Source organism: Rhinichthys klamathensis, unplaced genomic scaffold (assembly GCF_029890125.1).
Source record: "Rhinichthys klamathensis goyatoka isolate OS25496 unplaced genomic scaffold, OSU_Roscu_1.1 h1tg000297l_1, whole genome shotgun sequence".
NCBI lineage: Eukaryota > Metazoa > Chordata > Actinopteri > Cypriniformes > Leuciscidae > Rhinichthys > Rhinichthys klamathensis.
Window position 1 is genome coordinate 80,567 of NW_026606816.1, and position 14,854 is coordinate 95,420.

Sequence of the window (14,854 nt, forward strand, 5' to 3'; positions counted from 1 at the left end):
AGGTGATCATGTCTACATTCCTAAATGTATTGAGTTGTTGCCCTGTGGTTGGCTGATTAGACAGTTGCATTAACCAGCAGTTGAACAGGTGTACCTAATAAAGTGGCCGGTGAGAGAAAACGTGAGCTAATCTCATCATTGACCTGTATTATCAAACAGCTAATCAGAGCTGGTCCAGATTCATAATGTTTTTAGCTTTTATCTGCTACCAAACCACAGCCTTCTGATTGGTTGAAGAAAAGCTGTTTGTTTGTTTTCTGGAAGTTTGGATTAACAAAAATCTGCACATGACAAGAGCGAGACCAATGATTGTTTCATTGGAAAATACCTGAGATGCATGAAGTTCACAGGAAATCAGGCAAAGCAAAGAATGACTCACCAACATTACTGAGACCGACTGATAAGCATCTAACGTGTTGCTCTTATGCAAATATGCCACTATAAGACACCTCAGCGTATTGAGCTGCAGAAAGATGCTAGATTAGTTCTTCTGCAGTGCTTTTGTTAAGTTGTTTGTCCCAGCAGGAATAATTACTCTGTGACTAATAACTGGTGTATAGCAGGTTTCAGTGGAGTAACTGACATCAGAAGCGTCGGATCGACGAGGTGTGACTGAGGTCGGCCCCTCAATACCACAGAAATCCTCCTGCGGTTGGAAGGAAACCCTCCAAACCGGTTTGTGCAGGTACGAGGACGCTGAGATTTCAATTTTGACTCCAGCAGAGCGAGTGAGGTGTGATGTTTCCTATTGCTAATGTGACTGTCAGTGATGTGTTTCAGTGAGCTGTGTGCTGCTCATGACTGCATCGAGTGAACACCTGGGGGATTCAGGAGTGAAACACACTCACACCAGAACTGAAGATGCATCAGGGACGCCTGCGCTTACGGCCGTGGCTGGAGGAACAGATCGATTCGGGCAGATACCCTGGAGTCGTGTGGCTGGACGAGGTCAGATCTGATGCTCCACACTAATAGGGTTTGATTCATATCACTGTAAAAAAATTATCGTGATTTTAATGGTAAAAGACTGTAAAAATGCTACTATTAATTGGTTAACAAAAAGTTTTCGTACTATATAAGGTGAATAACTGTGATAGATCTAAACGCACATTTAAGCTAATTTTACAGTAAAATACCGGGAAGTGGATGTGAAAAAGAACAAGTCATTGTTTAATTGTGTGAAAAAAACGTAAATTGACAAATTTCCCACAATTCCCTGCATGACACTTCACATTTGATGTATTTTTTTGTTGTTGAAATAACTAAGATTCTTCTAAGATCAGTTATGTACATTAGGGATTTACGTTACATTTAATGTTGTCAAATTAATGTTTATTGCATTTTTTAATTTCATGTGTGTTACCATAGTGTTTGTGTGTATGGCACTGTGCAGCTTCTTTATAATAGCTTTGACTTTCTCATCTTGTGGAAAAGCTGTGTGTGATGAGCTTTGATTCCTAATGTGACTCATCACCGCTGTGATTGGTGGCTGTGGCTGTCAGTGTATTACAATTGTTGTGTGTTGGTATAAAACAGATATTAATACTTCAATAGGTTGGTAAAATAACATTATATCAGATAATTAAATAGGTGTTACTGCAAATTTAATTTAACTCTGTAAAACCTAAAATATTGCTGACGGTTTTTTTTTACCGTAAATTTAACGGAAAGATTTGAACCAAATCACACACCCTACTATACAGATCTGAAGAAAAGTCTCGATAAAGTTCTATAGGGCTCTATAATCTGATTATAGATATTTCTGTGGTCTCTTTACACTGCAGTCGGCCAGAATTTTCCAGATTCCCTGGAAACATGCGGCCCGGCACGGCTGGAACATCGAGAAGGACGCGACTCTGTTCCGAAACTGGGCGATGCACACAGGTAAGGTGCGGACGTCTCCGATTACAGCTCATCTCAAGCTCATCAGCAGTCTGACTCTGTAGCTTCATTCAAACAAATGTTTCATATCATGTTGATATCTGTGAAAAACTAGTTTTTCTAGTCTAATCTTTCATCAACAATATTTTCTTCTTCAAATATCCTGTTTTTTTTTTTTTACATTTTAGTTCAGTTGTGACATAACACTCTTTTATTGGATATTTGATGGTTCCATTGAGATCTTTAATTATCAATAGAATCTTTCTTTACACTTTTAAGGTTCCAGAAGATGGTTTTCAATTGCAATGCCATTGAAGAAGCATTTTTGGTTCCCCAAAATCATTTCAGTGATCAGTTCCTAGAATAACTTAAGAACTTTATCAATGTAAAGAAAGTTTAATAATCTAAAAAACCTTTTGTGGAATGGAAAGATTACATGGATGTTAAAGGTTCTTCATGGAACCATCAATACCAAGAAAGAACCTTTATTTTTAAGTCTACTGTGGAAAGTTTTGGTCCACTTAGTACCACTAAGTATGGTTACTTAGTATAATGTCTAAAGTGGACCATCAAAAAAAAGTGTAACCAAAGGTTCTTCAGATTTCTAAAATGTTCTGCACACTGACAAAAACATGGTTCTTTAAAGATCTGACCACTGAAAGGTGCTTTGGGGAACCAAAAATTTTATTCTATTGCGTTGCTACAAAAACCCTTTTTTGGAAACTTTATTTTTAAGAGTGTACTTGCAAAGTCCCCCCAAAATAATCAGAATAATAGTTAAACATTTTGAAGAATGATAATGCTTACTGTTAACAATCTGCTATTTACATGCATAGTAGCATATGGATTGAACATCAGTAAGCAAATGACACCAGCTCCGTTAAAATTGTCCAGGTTTTACCCAGTGACTGCAGATTTGCTGTAGGGTAATTTCTCACTTGACGTTTCGAGTCTACTAGAAACTCATCCACATTATCTGATTCCAGACACGCGGCCCCAAAAAGCATTTGGACACTAAAGTGGCTCTAAAAAGTGTCTTTTCATTAGATACAAAATATCCAACCAAGTGGCACCAGAGCTTTTCTCAGAATCCACTTCACTTTCCCAAGCCACTTTTAACCGACTGATCTCGATGTGAAGAGAATCACAATAACTATCATCATGTTCAACTTGTTATCAAAATCTTTTTGTCCTCTTTTTATTGACCAATATATCTATTGCTTGTTGTTTTAATAAGCTAACACACTTTATGCTGTGAAATGTTTGACTAAAATTGTGCTGTATTTAAAATAAATGTGACTTGTTTTGATATTTTGATATATAATGCAACAATATGTTTAAATTTTTATTTGCAATACATGTCTGAATAGTTTTTGTGGTCACTGTACCTCTGATCAGCTTCTGTTAACATTGAGATGAGAACAGGTGAACCTTCATGCTCATTTAATGCCAACGTCTGCAACAATGTATACTGCATGCATTTTCACCAAACACTGTAAATATTGGTTCTTTTCTCAAAGTATTCTTAGAGAAGTTAAATAATGCAAGCAATAATCAACTTGGCCAGGAATACAACTGAATTGTTCAGAAACTAGTCCTGTAGATCCTGACAGCCTGATGCCAATCATGCAAACAGCTCTCCTTTCATGGATTTTAGGGAGATACAAACCTGGCATAGACAAACCCGATCCCAAGACATGGAAAGCAAACTTCCGATGCGCACTCAATTCCCTGACGGACGTCAAAGAGCTTCAAGACAAGAGCATCAAGAAAGGCCACAATGCGTTCAGAGTTTATATTCTCCTTCCACACAGCAAAACAATAAAGAGACGCAAAGGTATTTGCTCATCTAAACTTTCGGGATAACTATTTAATATTTCTAGTTTAAACAAACATATAGGAACAGAAGCTTTTATCCAAATATTATAAAAGCTTGTTTCCGCCACGGAATAAAAAGGACGAAAAAAGTCAGAATTGCAAGATATAAACTTGTAATTGTGAGGAAAAAGTCAGAATTGCACGATATAAACTTGTAATTGTGAGGAAAAAGTCAGAATTGCAAGATATAAACTTGCAATTGTGAGGAAAAAGTCAGAATTGCAAGATATAAACTTGCAATTGTGAGGAAAAAGTCAGAATTGCAAGATATAAACTTGCAATTGTGAGGAAAAAGTCAGAATTGCAAGATATAAACTTGCAATTGTGAGGAAAAAGTCAGAATTGCAAGATAAAAACTTGCAATTGTGAGGAAAAAGTCAGAATTGCAAGATATAAACTTGCAATTGTGAGGAAAAAGTCAGAATTGCAAGATATAAACTTGCAATTGTGAGGAAAAAGTCAGAATTGCAAGATAAAAACTTGCAATTGTGAGGAAAAAGTCAGAATTGCGTGATATAAAAATTCAGAATTGCGTGATATAAACTTGTAATTGCGATAAAAAAGTCAGAATTGCGAGATATAAAAATTCAGAATTGCGAGATATAAACTTGTAATTGTGAGGAAAAAGTCAGAATTGCAAGATATAAACTTGCAATTGTGAGGAAAAAGTCAGAATTGCAAGATAAAAACTTGCAATTGTGAGGAAAAAGTCAGAATTGCAAGATATAAACTTGCAATTGTGAGGAAAAAGTCAGAATTGCAAGATAAAAACTTGCAATTGTGAGGAAAAAGTAAGAATTGCAAGATATAAACTTGCAATTGTGAGGAAAAAGTCAGAATTGCGTGATATAAAAATTCAGAATTGCGTGATATAAACTTGTAATTGCGATAAAAAAGTCAGAATTGCGAGATATAAAAATTCAGAATTGCGTGATATAAACTTGTAATTGCGATAAAAAAGTCAGAATTGCGAGATAAAAACTTGCAATTGTGAGGAAAAAGTCAGAATTGCAAGATAAAAACTTGCAATTGTGAGGAAAAAGTCAGAATTGCAAGATAAAAACTTGCAATTGTGAGGAAAAAGTCAGAATTGCGTGATATAAAAATTCAGAATTGCGTGATATAAACTTGTAATTGCGATAAAAAAGTCAGAATTGCGAGATATAAAAATTCAGAATTGCGAGATATAAACTTGTAATTGCGATAAAAAAGTCAGAATTGCGAGATATAAAAATTCAGAATTGCGAGATATAAACTTGTAATTGTGAGGAAAAAGTCAGAATTGCAAGATATAAACTTGCAATTGTGAGGAAAAAGTCAGAATTGCAAGATATAAACTTGCAATTGTGAGGAAAAAGTCAGAATTGCAAGATATAAACTTGCAATTGTGAGGAAAAAGTCAGAATTGCGAGATATAAACTTGTAATTGTGAGGAAAAAGTCAGAATTGCAAGATATAAACTTGCAATTGTGAGGAAAAAGTCAGAATTGCAAGATATAAACTTGCAATTGTGAGGAAAAAGTCAGAATTGCGAGATATAAACTTGTAATTGTGAGGAAAAAGTCAGAATTGCAAGATATAAACTTGCAATTGTGAGGAAAAAGTCAGAATTGCAAGATATAAACTTGTAATTGTGAGGAAAAAGTCAGAATTGCGAGATATAAACTTGTAATTGTGAGGAAAAAGTCAGAATTGCGAGATATAAACTTGTAATTGTGAGGAAAAAGTCAGAATTGCGAGATATAAACTTGTAATTGTGAGGAAAAAGTCAGAATTGCGAGATATAAACTTGTAATTGTGAGGAAAAAGTCAGAACTGCGAAATATAAAAAGTCAGAATTGCGAGATATAAACTTCCAAATGCGATAAAAAAGTCTGAATTCAATTGCGATAAAAAAGTCAGAATTGCGAGATATAAACTAGCAATTGCGAGAAAAAAGTCAGAATTACCTTTTTAATTTTTATTGCTGTGACGAAAACAAGCTTTTCTACAAAGTGACTTTCAAAAGCAATTAGTCAAATATAGCCAACAATGCATTTACTAACAATATTGTTTTGCATGAATTGTTCCTAAATGTGATTTGGGTCAGTTTTACTAATGCATAAATAAGACTGATGTGATGTAACGTGTTTGTCTTCAGCATTACGGTGTTTGGAAACCGATAGTAAAGCAGCGTCGCCTCCACCACCGACACAAAGGAACTTACCGCTGGAGAGATTTACAGGTACTTACCAATAACTCAAACACACCAGCCTCCGTCCACAACATCTGAGCATGCGCATCTCTCCCGTGTGTCCTCAGAGGCCTTCTGGAAGCTCTCAGACGACCGAGGCGGTTTCCCCGCAGAAGCGCTGAGGAAAGAGGATCTCCCCAAGCGTGAGGAGGAGGAGAGGCCGGCCATCTACTGCACACAGGGTACAGTACTGCTCTTAGCTCTTCCTCAGGCCAGCACAGGGCAGTGAAGGGTTAACATGCCTGATTCCCTGTGCAGGACTGCAGATGAACAGAACAGAGGAGCACGAGCAGACAGAGGCAGTGATGAAGGTGAGGTGGACTAACAACAAACACAGTATCTTTTAATGTCTTCATGGACCATTGTCACCCGCTGTGATGAGATGTTTCCACAGTAAAAACATTTGCACTTTCATTTAAAAAAAATCTTATGTACATTTATAATAATATACTTTGCATTATATTAGCCTGGCATACATTGTTGTCATCTTTCTCTCTTCTGACCAACGTAATCAATCTCTCTATCCTCGTTTTCCTCTTTTGGAAAGTCATGAAACGAGGGAAGATGTTTCCACCACAGAATAAAACATTTTAAAAGATAATTGCGAATCTCAGAATTGCGAGATATAAAGTCACAATTGCCTTTTATATGTTTTATTCTGTGGCGGAAACAATTGCGATTTTTTTTATCTCACAATTCTGACTTTTTATCTCAGAATTTCGTGTTATAAAGTTAAAATGCGAGATATAAAGTCGCAATCGCGAGAAATAAACTAAAAATGCGGACTTTTTTTCTCAGAATTGCATGTTTATTTCTCGCAATTCTGACTCAATATCACGCAATTGGGAGATATAAAGTCAGAATTGCGAGACATAATCTCACATTAAAAAAAAAAAAAAAAAACAGAATTGCAAGATAAAAACTCACAATTATCTTTTAAAATTGTTTTATTCTGTGGGAGAAACAAGCCTCCATATGAAACTCTGTTTTCAATTTTGCTAATCAAATGGAAAAGTAAAAATAATGGGCCTCATTTATAAAACGTCCATATTTACAAAAACTGTATTTGAAGTGTAAAGTAGGAGAACTGCAGGTGTTTGGAAATCTCGGCTCTCTCCAGTAAAGGATCTGGACGTTGACTGCTCTTTTATATGTTAATGTCATTAATTACAGGGGGAAATCTAGAGCCACTCAGCGGCCAATGCCCAGATCATCTTCAGGACGGCTTCTGCACAACATCTGATAAACGAGGCCCTGTATTAGTTGTAGTTTCGGTTCACCACTATTGAAGTTTATGACAAGTTTTCAATGCTTGTATTCTATGGAAGCTTGTTTCCGCCACAGAATAAAACCATTTTAAAAGATATTGCGACTTTATCTCGCAATTCTGACTCTATATCTCCCAATTGCCTGTTATTAAGCCAGAATTGCGAGAAATAAACATGCAATTCTGAGAAAAAAAGTCAGAATTTTTATTTTATTTCTCGCGATTGCGACTTTATATCTTAATTGTGACTTTATAACACACAAATGCGACTTTAAATCACGTAATTTTAACTTTATAACACGCAATTCTGAGATAAAAAGTCAGAATTGTGAGATAAAAAAAAAATCGCAATTACCTTTTTTATTTTTTATTCTGTGGCGGAAACAAGCTTCCATAGCATTCATTGGGAACTCAGGAGTCAAGTTCGAAATAATCATAATATAACAGTATGGATTTCACATCAGCTGATGGTCAGACCTCAGGACATCAAAGATTGAGGATCTCGAAGCTTTAAAGGGTGAAGCCTTGCTTCTGTCTGATGAACATGAACAGATGTTGCAGGAGCATCTGGATCTTACACTCAAATATCCCCCAAATGGACCCGTCTGTCCCACAGACTGCGAGAGTTTCAGAAAAACACCAAGAGTTTCAAACCGTCTGGCTAGGTTTTCCAGCGTTTAGTTGCAGCGGCTACTTACCCTGAAACTAACTTCAGATTTTGGAAGCAAAAGTTGAGTTTATCGGTTTCCTCTGAGTAAACTTACCCGGGTTAAGTTGCTTAACCTGCTTTCTGGAACCCCTCCCCGGTCAAGGCCAGACACCGCATCTGTGTCCGTCACCCAGCCAGAACACTTCCACAGCCACACAAGACTTTAGCAGGCTTCACAAACTGGTTTACACTGTTCTTTTGTGTTGAGCTGGAAATCTTTTACTTAATTTGGTGTTCCAGGTCAAAAACAACCAGCTTTTTAAATAGCCAATAAATCTCTCATAATGCTATATCACCAAATATTACATATAATCTTTTTGTCAGCTCGTTTTCTGTCAATATGCACAGGGTTTGTATTTATTTTTGGGTCTGGTTGGTCGTAACCTCATGAGCTCAGTGTCCGAGTGTGCTTTTCTCCGGCAGATCGTGGATCACCTGAAGACCCTGGACCACTGGAGTCCGCCGTACGAGAGCGACCGAGGCTGGAGACCCAACTCCATGTGGATGGGATGCCTGTGTAAGAACACCTTCACATCCTAAACTTGTGTACCGGAGAACTCACTCTTAGCTAATGTAGGAGATTTGCCTTTGAAACCTGTGAACGGCTCTGCTTTCAGGCGAGACGATGGAGTTTTCCGGCTACTCCTTCCAGACAGACTGTCACATTCACAACAGCTCCGGCCAATACGACTGATCGCCACACCGCGCCACACTCCTCCACTCGCCCTTCAGCTGAAGCAGGCGCACTCACTAATGGACACGAGTCAGACGATTCCGGAGTTTACAGCCGGGTCACTGATCAGTGACACCAGTTCCCTGAGAAGATATCAGCCATTTTATTTTCCAAGTCTTTAAATAAAGTTCATTCTGTGGATTAATTTGCGTGTCGCCCTCATTCCCAAATGAACACGAAGGACAAAAATGTGATGAAACGTTAAGAACCGCAGGAACGCTCGATCCTGCCCTGCAGCGTCTACTGGCGAATCCTGAAGACCTTGATTAGCTGGTTAAGCGAAACTCTATGAAAGCTCGCTTCCAATTATGACACTTAAATATGGTGTTTTTAATGTGCTTTTAGACACACCATGTGTCGTTCATAAGTCGACAGCATTGCTGAGTATTTCCTCCTTAAAACTGCAGTGAACCAAAGACAGTCTCAAAAACACGGTTTGAAATCGCTGGTGTTTCTGACGTCACAAACGACCTTGTAACCAATCAGATCAACGTGTGATCGTCAACCAGTGGATCTCTGAGCTGAGGGAGTGAGTGGAGGCGGGGCTCATTTGCATATTCATAGAACCGCGCATACTAAATGAGGCGAGGGTGTCGAGTTACATTCAAGATATTTTAAAGGGGTCATATAATGGTACATGCACTTTTACAAGTTGTTTGTACTGAAATGTGTGTTGGCAGTGCCTGTACACAACCATCATATAATGATAAAAATCCATCCAGTGTTTTTGTTTTAATCTCCTTATATGTTTTCCCCTGCCTCAAATCGAGCCGTTCGACCTTGTGACGTCACACGCTCGGAAGCCCCTCCCACGATTGTTGATTGACAGCAGCGTTTCAACACAGACCCGCCCTCGCTCGTGAGAGCTGTCAATCATAGTCTGCGCGGACCGGCGCGGTCATTGTTGATGTGCCGGAGCACTGTCTATGAGCAGAATGGCGTCTAAGCGATTGTGGTGTTCTGTTCTTGGGTGTAATAACGAACACAGTCATTTTAATGTTCCTAAATCCGAACCGCTGAAGACGCAGTGGCTTAGTTTGTTTTCGAAGGGAATATTCCCCACGAGCAACGTCAATGCTCTCATGTTTGCGCGAATCATTTCTCACCAGACTGCTTTATAAACGAGGGTCAGTATAAAGCTGGATTTGCTAAGAAGCTTTGCTAAAAAGGATCGGTACCAGATATTCGTGTTCCTGCTGAACCTCCAGAAGAACGGAAGTGAGTGAAACGTTTTATTAAACTTTATATTAATATTTATATCTTTGCAAATCGCTAGCTGCACGCTTCACAATGAATGCGTCTAAGGTTTACACTCAGGGTACATTACGGCATGTTTTCTATGTACGAAGTTCTCAATATAATTCATAATCCCACGTTTATACTGAACAACGCGTTATGGTTATTGTGTTACAAACGGTGTAGCACAGAACAGAGGGGCGGAGTCAGCAAAGCTCATTATCATTTAAAGGCATATGCACTGAAACGGCGTGCTGAAAACAGAGCTGTTTTTGACCAGGTAAAATAACTTTTCTTACAATACTAATGAGAATTTTTAATTAAAGTATATTACAAACTTTTAATTTAGACCCTAAAGAATCATATTAGCTTGTACAAAAATGGCATTATATGACCCCTTTAAGGCATGACGACATTTTTTCAAGGAAAAAACATTTAAATATGTCATTTTGGTGATCAAAGATGAGTTTTAAGAAATACAATTATTGACTACAGGGGGACTTTAACAAAAAATGACCTTATCATCAACTAAATTATCAACTAAAATGAAAGAAAAAAATGATTTGCAACGTCACACTTCATTCAAGCCCATGTAAGAATGCGAGCCAGTGAACCGGACCACCCGAGCAAAACCATCAGTCGCGCTGTAGTTTAACCACTTTAATATCAGTGGAAGTCATCATATAAACAGCACAACTGCAAGTAAAAGCAATCAGCGTATTTAATGGGTCGTAGCGCTCCAGTAAAGAGTGAATATGAATGAAACGGTAGTAAAAACAGGACAGTCTGTCGGAGCATCAGTAATCGAAGGCCCGACTGAAGCTGCGTTTCTGAGCGCCTCCTCGTCCCCGCTTCCCGCCGAAGCCGCCGCCGCTGCCCTTGGAGCCGAAGGACCGCCCTCCTCCTCTTCCTCGTCCTCCTCCTCCTCGTCCCCCGAAGCCTCCTCGTCCTCCTCGTCCCCCGAAGCCCCCCGGGGTGCGTTCGCCGGTGAGATGTGGGTTCTGCTCCAGCTCGGGGAGCTCTGTGGCGACGGAGAGCTGCCAGCGCCGGCCGTCCTGCCATTTATCCTGCACACACACACACAAACAGCCTTCGTTCACCAAGCATTTTCCGCATCATTTTTGTCAACAATTTTTTTCACAGACGAAAATGAGACGAGAACTAAATAAAAACCAGTTTTGAATGACAAAAACCTGTTGACATTTTCATCAACGAATTAAAAACTAGACGAAAATGTTCGTTCGGGACGATTAGGGACGAGATCCAGTCAGAACCAGTGTTAAAGGTGCAGTGTGTAAGTTTAGCAGCATCTAGTGGTGAGGTTGTGAACTGCACCCAACAGAAGTTACGGTGGCCGACAGGAAGTGATGTCGTCGTCTGAGACAGCAGAGAGCAGCCAGTTAAACAATGAGGTTTCTTTACAAAGGTAAATTAAGAAATAAGGTTTACTTCATTATTCAGTAAAACGATGTTATTGCGAATATTATAGTTACTTGTTCATCATTGTGTCAGTGTTTTATTTGCTGACTTTAGCAGCTTCTTATCATAAAGAACAACAGTGACGAAATGCATGTGTCCGCTCAGGGCCACCGTAGAAACATGGATGTAAGCGGACCCTCGGTGTGTGTAGAGAGAAACGCTCATTCTAAGCTAATAAACACATAACGGCTCATTATAAGGTCTTTATACTCCACTGAACACATAGTTATGTATATGATATTGCCTTTCTGTCAACAGATCCTCCTAAATATCACACACTGCACCTTTAATTCTTTAATCCTTTAATCTTTATTTTAGTCAACAATTTTTTTTTCACAGACGGAAACGAGACGAGAACTAAATGAAAACCAATTTTGAATGACAAAAACCTGTTGACATTTCGTCAACGGATAAAAACTAGATGGAAATGTCCGGTGGGGGGATTTGGCCAGAACTGATGTGTGTGTGTGTGTGTGTGTGTGTGTGTGGATGATGCCCACGTTTGAATAACGTAGACTAAAACAATTCAGATGACTAAAATATAAACATTTATAACAATATACTTTTATACGTTTTATTAGCTTGGTATTAAATTTGTCATCTTTCTCTCTTCTGACCAACGTAATCAATCTCTCTATCCTCGTTTTCCTCTTTTGGAAAGTCATGAAACGAGGGAAGATGTTTCCGCCACAGAATAAAACATTTTAAAAGATAATTGCAAATCTCAGAATTGCGAGATATAAAGTCACAATTGCCTTTTTTATTTTTTATTCTGTGGGAGAAACAAGCTTTCATATGAAACTCTTTTTAATTTTGACAATCAAATGGAAAAGTAAAAATAATGGGCCTCATTTATAAAACGCCCATATTTATAAAAACTGTATTTGAAGTGTAAAGTAGGAGAACTGCAGGTGTTTGGAAATCTCGGCTCTCTCCAGTAAAGGATCTGGACGTTGACTGCTCTTTTATATGTTAATGTCATTAATTACAGGGGGAAATCTAGAGCCACTCAGCGGCCAATGCCCAGATCATCTTCAGGACGGCTTCTGCACAACATCTGATAAACAAGGCCCTGTATTAGTTGTAGTTTCGGTTCACCACTATTGAAGTTTATGACAAGTTTTCAATGCTTGTATTCTATGGAAGCTTGTTTCCACCACAGAATATTTTAAATTTGAAAAGATAATTGTGACTTTTTATCTCCCAATTGCGTTGAGTCAGAATTGCAAGATATAAACATGCAATTCTGAGAAAAAAAAAAAATCAGAATTGTGAGAAAATGGCATTGTCAAAAGACTATGACTAAACCTAAATCAAAGGGTGCTGTCAAAATGAACACAGAGAAACAAGCCGAGTCAGCGAACACACACACACACACACACACACACACACACACACACACACACACACACACACACACACACACACACACACACACACACACACACACACACACACACACACACACACACACACACACACACACACACACACACACACGTGTGCTAGTGAAACCCGAGAGCGAGTGGCTTGGGGAACGGAGTCAGCTGGACGTTTGTACAGACACGTCCCTCGAGAGTCGCTTTACAAACGACTCCAAACACACATACCTGGATCTCTTTCAGTTTAGCGGCCGGGACGTCGAAACACACACCCTGAGAGAAACACAAACACAAACACAGGACACGTTACACACCGCCTCTTCCCATGCAGAAGATCAAGAGCTTTCCACTCGAACTCTCCGAAGCAGAAGCAGAGCGCTGAGTCTTGCTTTAGTTAGTTTACATTCTCCTGTGATGTAGAAGTAGTTTACAGTGATCCTTCAGTATATCCTGGTGTTAAAAGTGACTTTTTATACTTTATATATGATAATAATGTAATACATTAACAATAACATAGGTCTGCAACGACTCGTTGATAAAGCCGATCATAGATGATTGATTAGTCGGGTCTGTGCAAGGAGAAAATAAGGTGCGCAAAGTTGACTAAAGCACAAGAAAGATTTGCCTTCAACAGTTTAACACACTTTTATATGAACGTTTGTAAGATTCACCATATTCGAGCCGGATCATCGTCAGGCCATGCCAGCAAAAACTAATGGATTTCGCATTGATAGACAAAATCATTTTCGTTTACCGCATCAACAAATGTAATAGCCTGATGCCAGTCTGCATCTGAGACTATCACTGTGTGTAGATCGTGTGTTGTGTGTGTAGTGTGTGTGAAGAGTGTGTGTGGTGTGTGTGAAGAGTGTGTGTAGTGTGTGTGAAGAGTGTGTGTGTAGATCGTGTGTTGTGTGTGTAGTGTGTGTGAGAAGAGTGTGTAGTGTGTGTAGATCGTGTGTTGTGTGTGTAGTGTGTGTGAAGAGTGTGTAGTGTGTGTAGATCGTGTGTTGTGTGTGTAGTGTGTGTGAAGAGTGTGTGTGTAGATCGTGTGTTGTGTGTGTAGTGTGTGTGAAGAGTGTGTAGTGTGTGTAGATCGTGTGTTGTGTGTGTAGTGTGTGTGAAGAGTGTGTAGTGTGTGTAGATCGTGTGTTGTGTGTGTAGTGTGTGTGAAGAGTGTGTAGTGTGTGTAGATCGTGTGTTGTGTGTGTAGTGTGTGTGAAGAGTGTGTAGTGTGTGTAGATCGTGTGTTGTGTGTGTGAAGAGTGTGTAGTGTGTGTGAAGAGTGTGTGCAGTGTGTGTGTAGTGTGTGTGAAGAGTGTGTGCAGTGTGTGTGTGGTGTGTGTAAAGAGTGTGTGCAGTGTGTGAAGAGTGTGTAGTGTGTGTAGATCGTGTGTTGTGTGTGTAGTGTGTTTGTGAAGTGTGTGTAGTGTGTGTGAAGAGTGTGTTCAGTGTGTATGTAGTGTGTGTGAAGAGTGTGTGCAGTGTGTGTGAAGAGTGTGTGCAGTGTATGAAGAGTGTGTGTGAAGAGTGTGTGTAGATCGTGTGTTGTGTGTGTAGTGTGTGTGAAGAGTGTGTGTAGATCGTGTGTTGTGTGTGTAGTATGTGTGAAGAGTGTGTGTAGAGCGTGTGTTGTGTGTGTAGTGTGTATGAAGAGTGTGTGTGAGCACCTTCTTGCCCTTGAGGAAGGTCATCCGCCGGATGTGTTCGTCGATCTCGTCTCCCAGCTGCTCCTTCAGGCCTCGCCAGGCGAAGCCGATGTTGTGCATCTCCTGAGAGCAGCTCAGAGTCATGGTGGCGAAGCCCTGAGAACACACCAGTACAACCAGTCAGACACAGAGTCCCAGCACTGGGAGATCTCTATCTCTCTCTCTCTCTGAGAACACACCAGCACAACCAGTCAGACACAGAGTCCCAGCACAACCAGTCAGACACAGAGTCCCAGCACAACCAGTCAGACACAGAGTCCCAGCACAACCAGTCAGACACAGAGTCCCAGCACAACCAGTCAGACACAGAGTCCCAGCACAACCAGTCAGACACAGAGTCCCAGCAC

The 14,854-nt window shown here is 39.5% G+C and overlaps 2 protein-coding genes across 3 annotated transcripts in view; one reads left to right on the forward strand and one right to left on the reverse strand.

Moving 5' to 3' along the window:
- Positions 1-578: 578 nt before the first annotated feature.
- Positions 579-8,672, forward strand: irf1a (interferon regulatory factor 1a). Its single transcript, XM_056270138.1, has 8 exons — positions 579-948; positions 1,785-1,884; positions 3,539-3,718; positions 5,900-5,983; positions 6,061-6,174; positions 6,251-6,303; positions 8,392-8,485; positions 8,586-8,672. Exons 1-8 carry the CDS (start codon positions 862-864, stop codon positions 8,660-8,662), a joined length of 789 nt encoding a protein of 262 aa, XP_056126113.1. The 5' UTR covers positions 579-861; the 3' UTR covers positions 8,663-8,672.
- A 1,907-nt stretch (positions 8,673-10,579) lies between these two features.
- Positions 10,580-14,854, reverse strand: part of ddx21 (DEAD (Asp-Glu-Ala-Asp) box helicase 21) — a 29,121-nt gene continuing 24,846 nt past the window's right edge. For both annotated transcript variants that reach the window (XM_056270122.1, XM_056270121.1), the window contains exons 14-16: positions 14,469-14,603; positions 13,027-13,071; positions 10,580-11,004 (exon numbers count right to left, since the gene is read on the reverse strand). In XM_056270122.1, the coding sequence (XP_056126097.1) occupies positions 10,735-11,004; positions 13,027-13,071; positions 14,469-14,603 (450 nt within the window). In that variant the 3' untranslated portion in view covers positions 10,580-10,734. The remainder of the gene's footprint in view (positions 11,005-13,026; positions 13,072-14,468; positions 14,604-14,854) is intronic.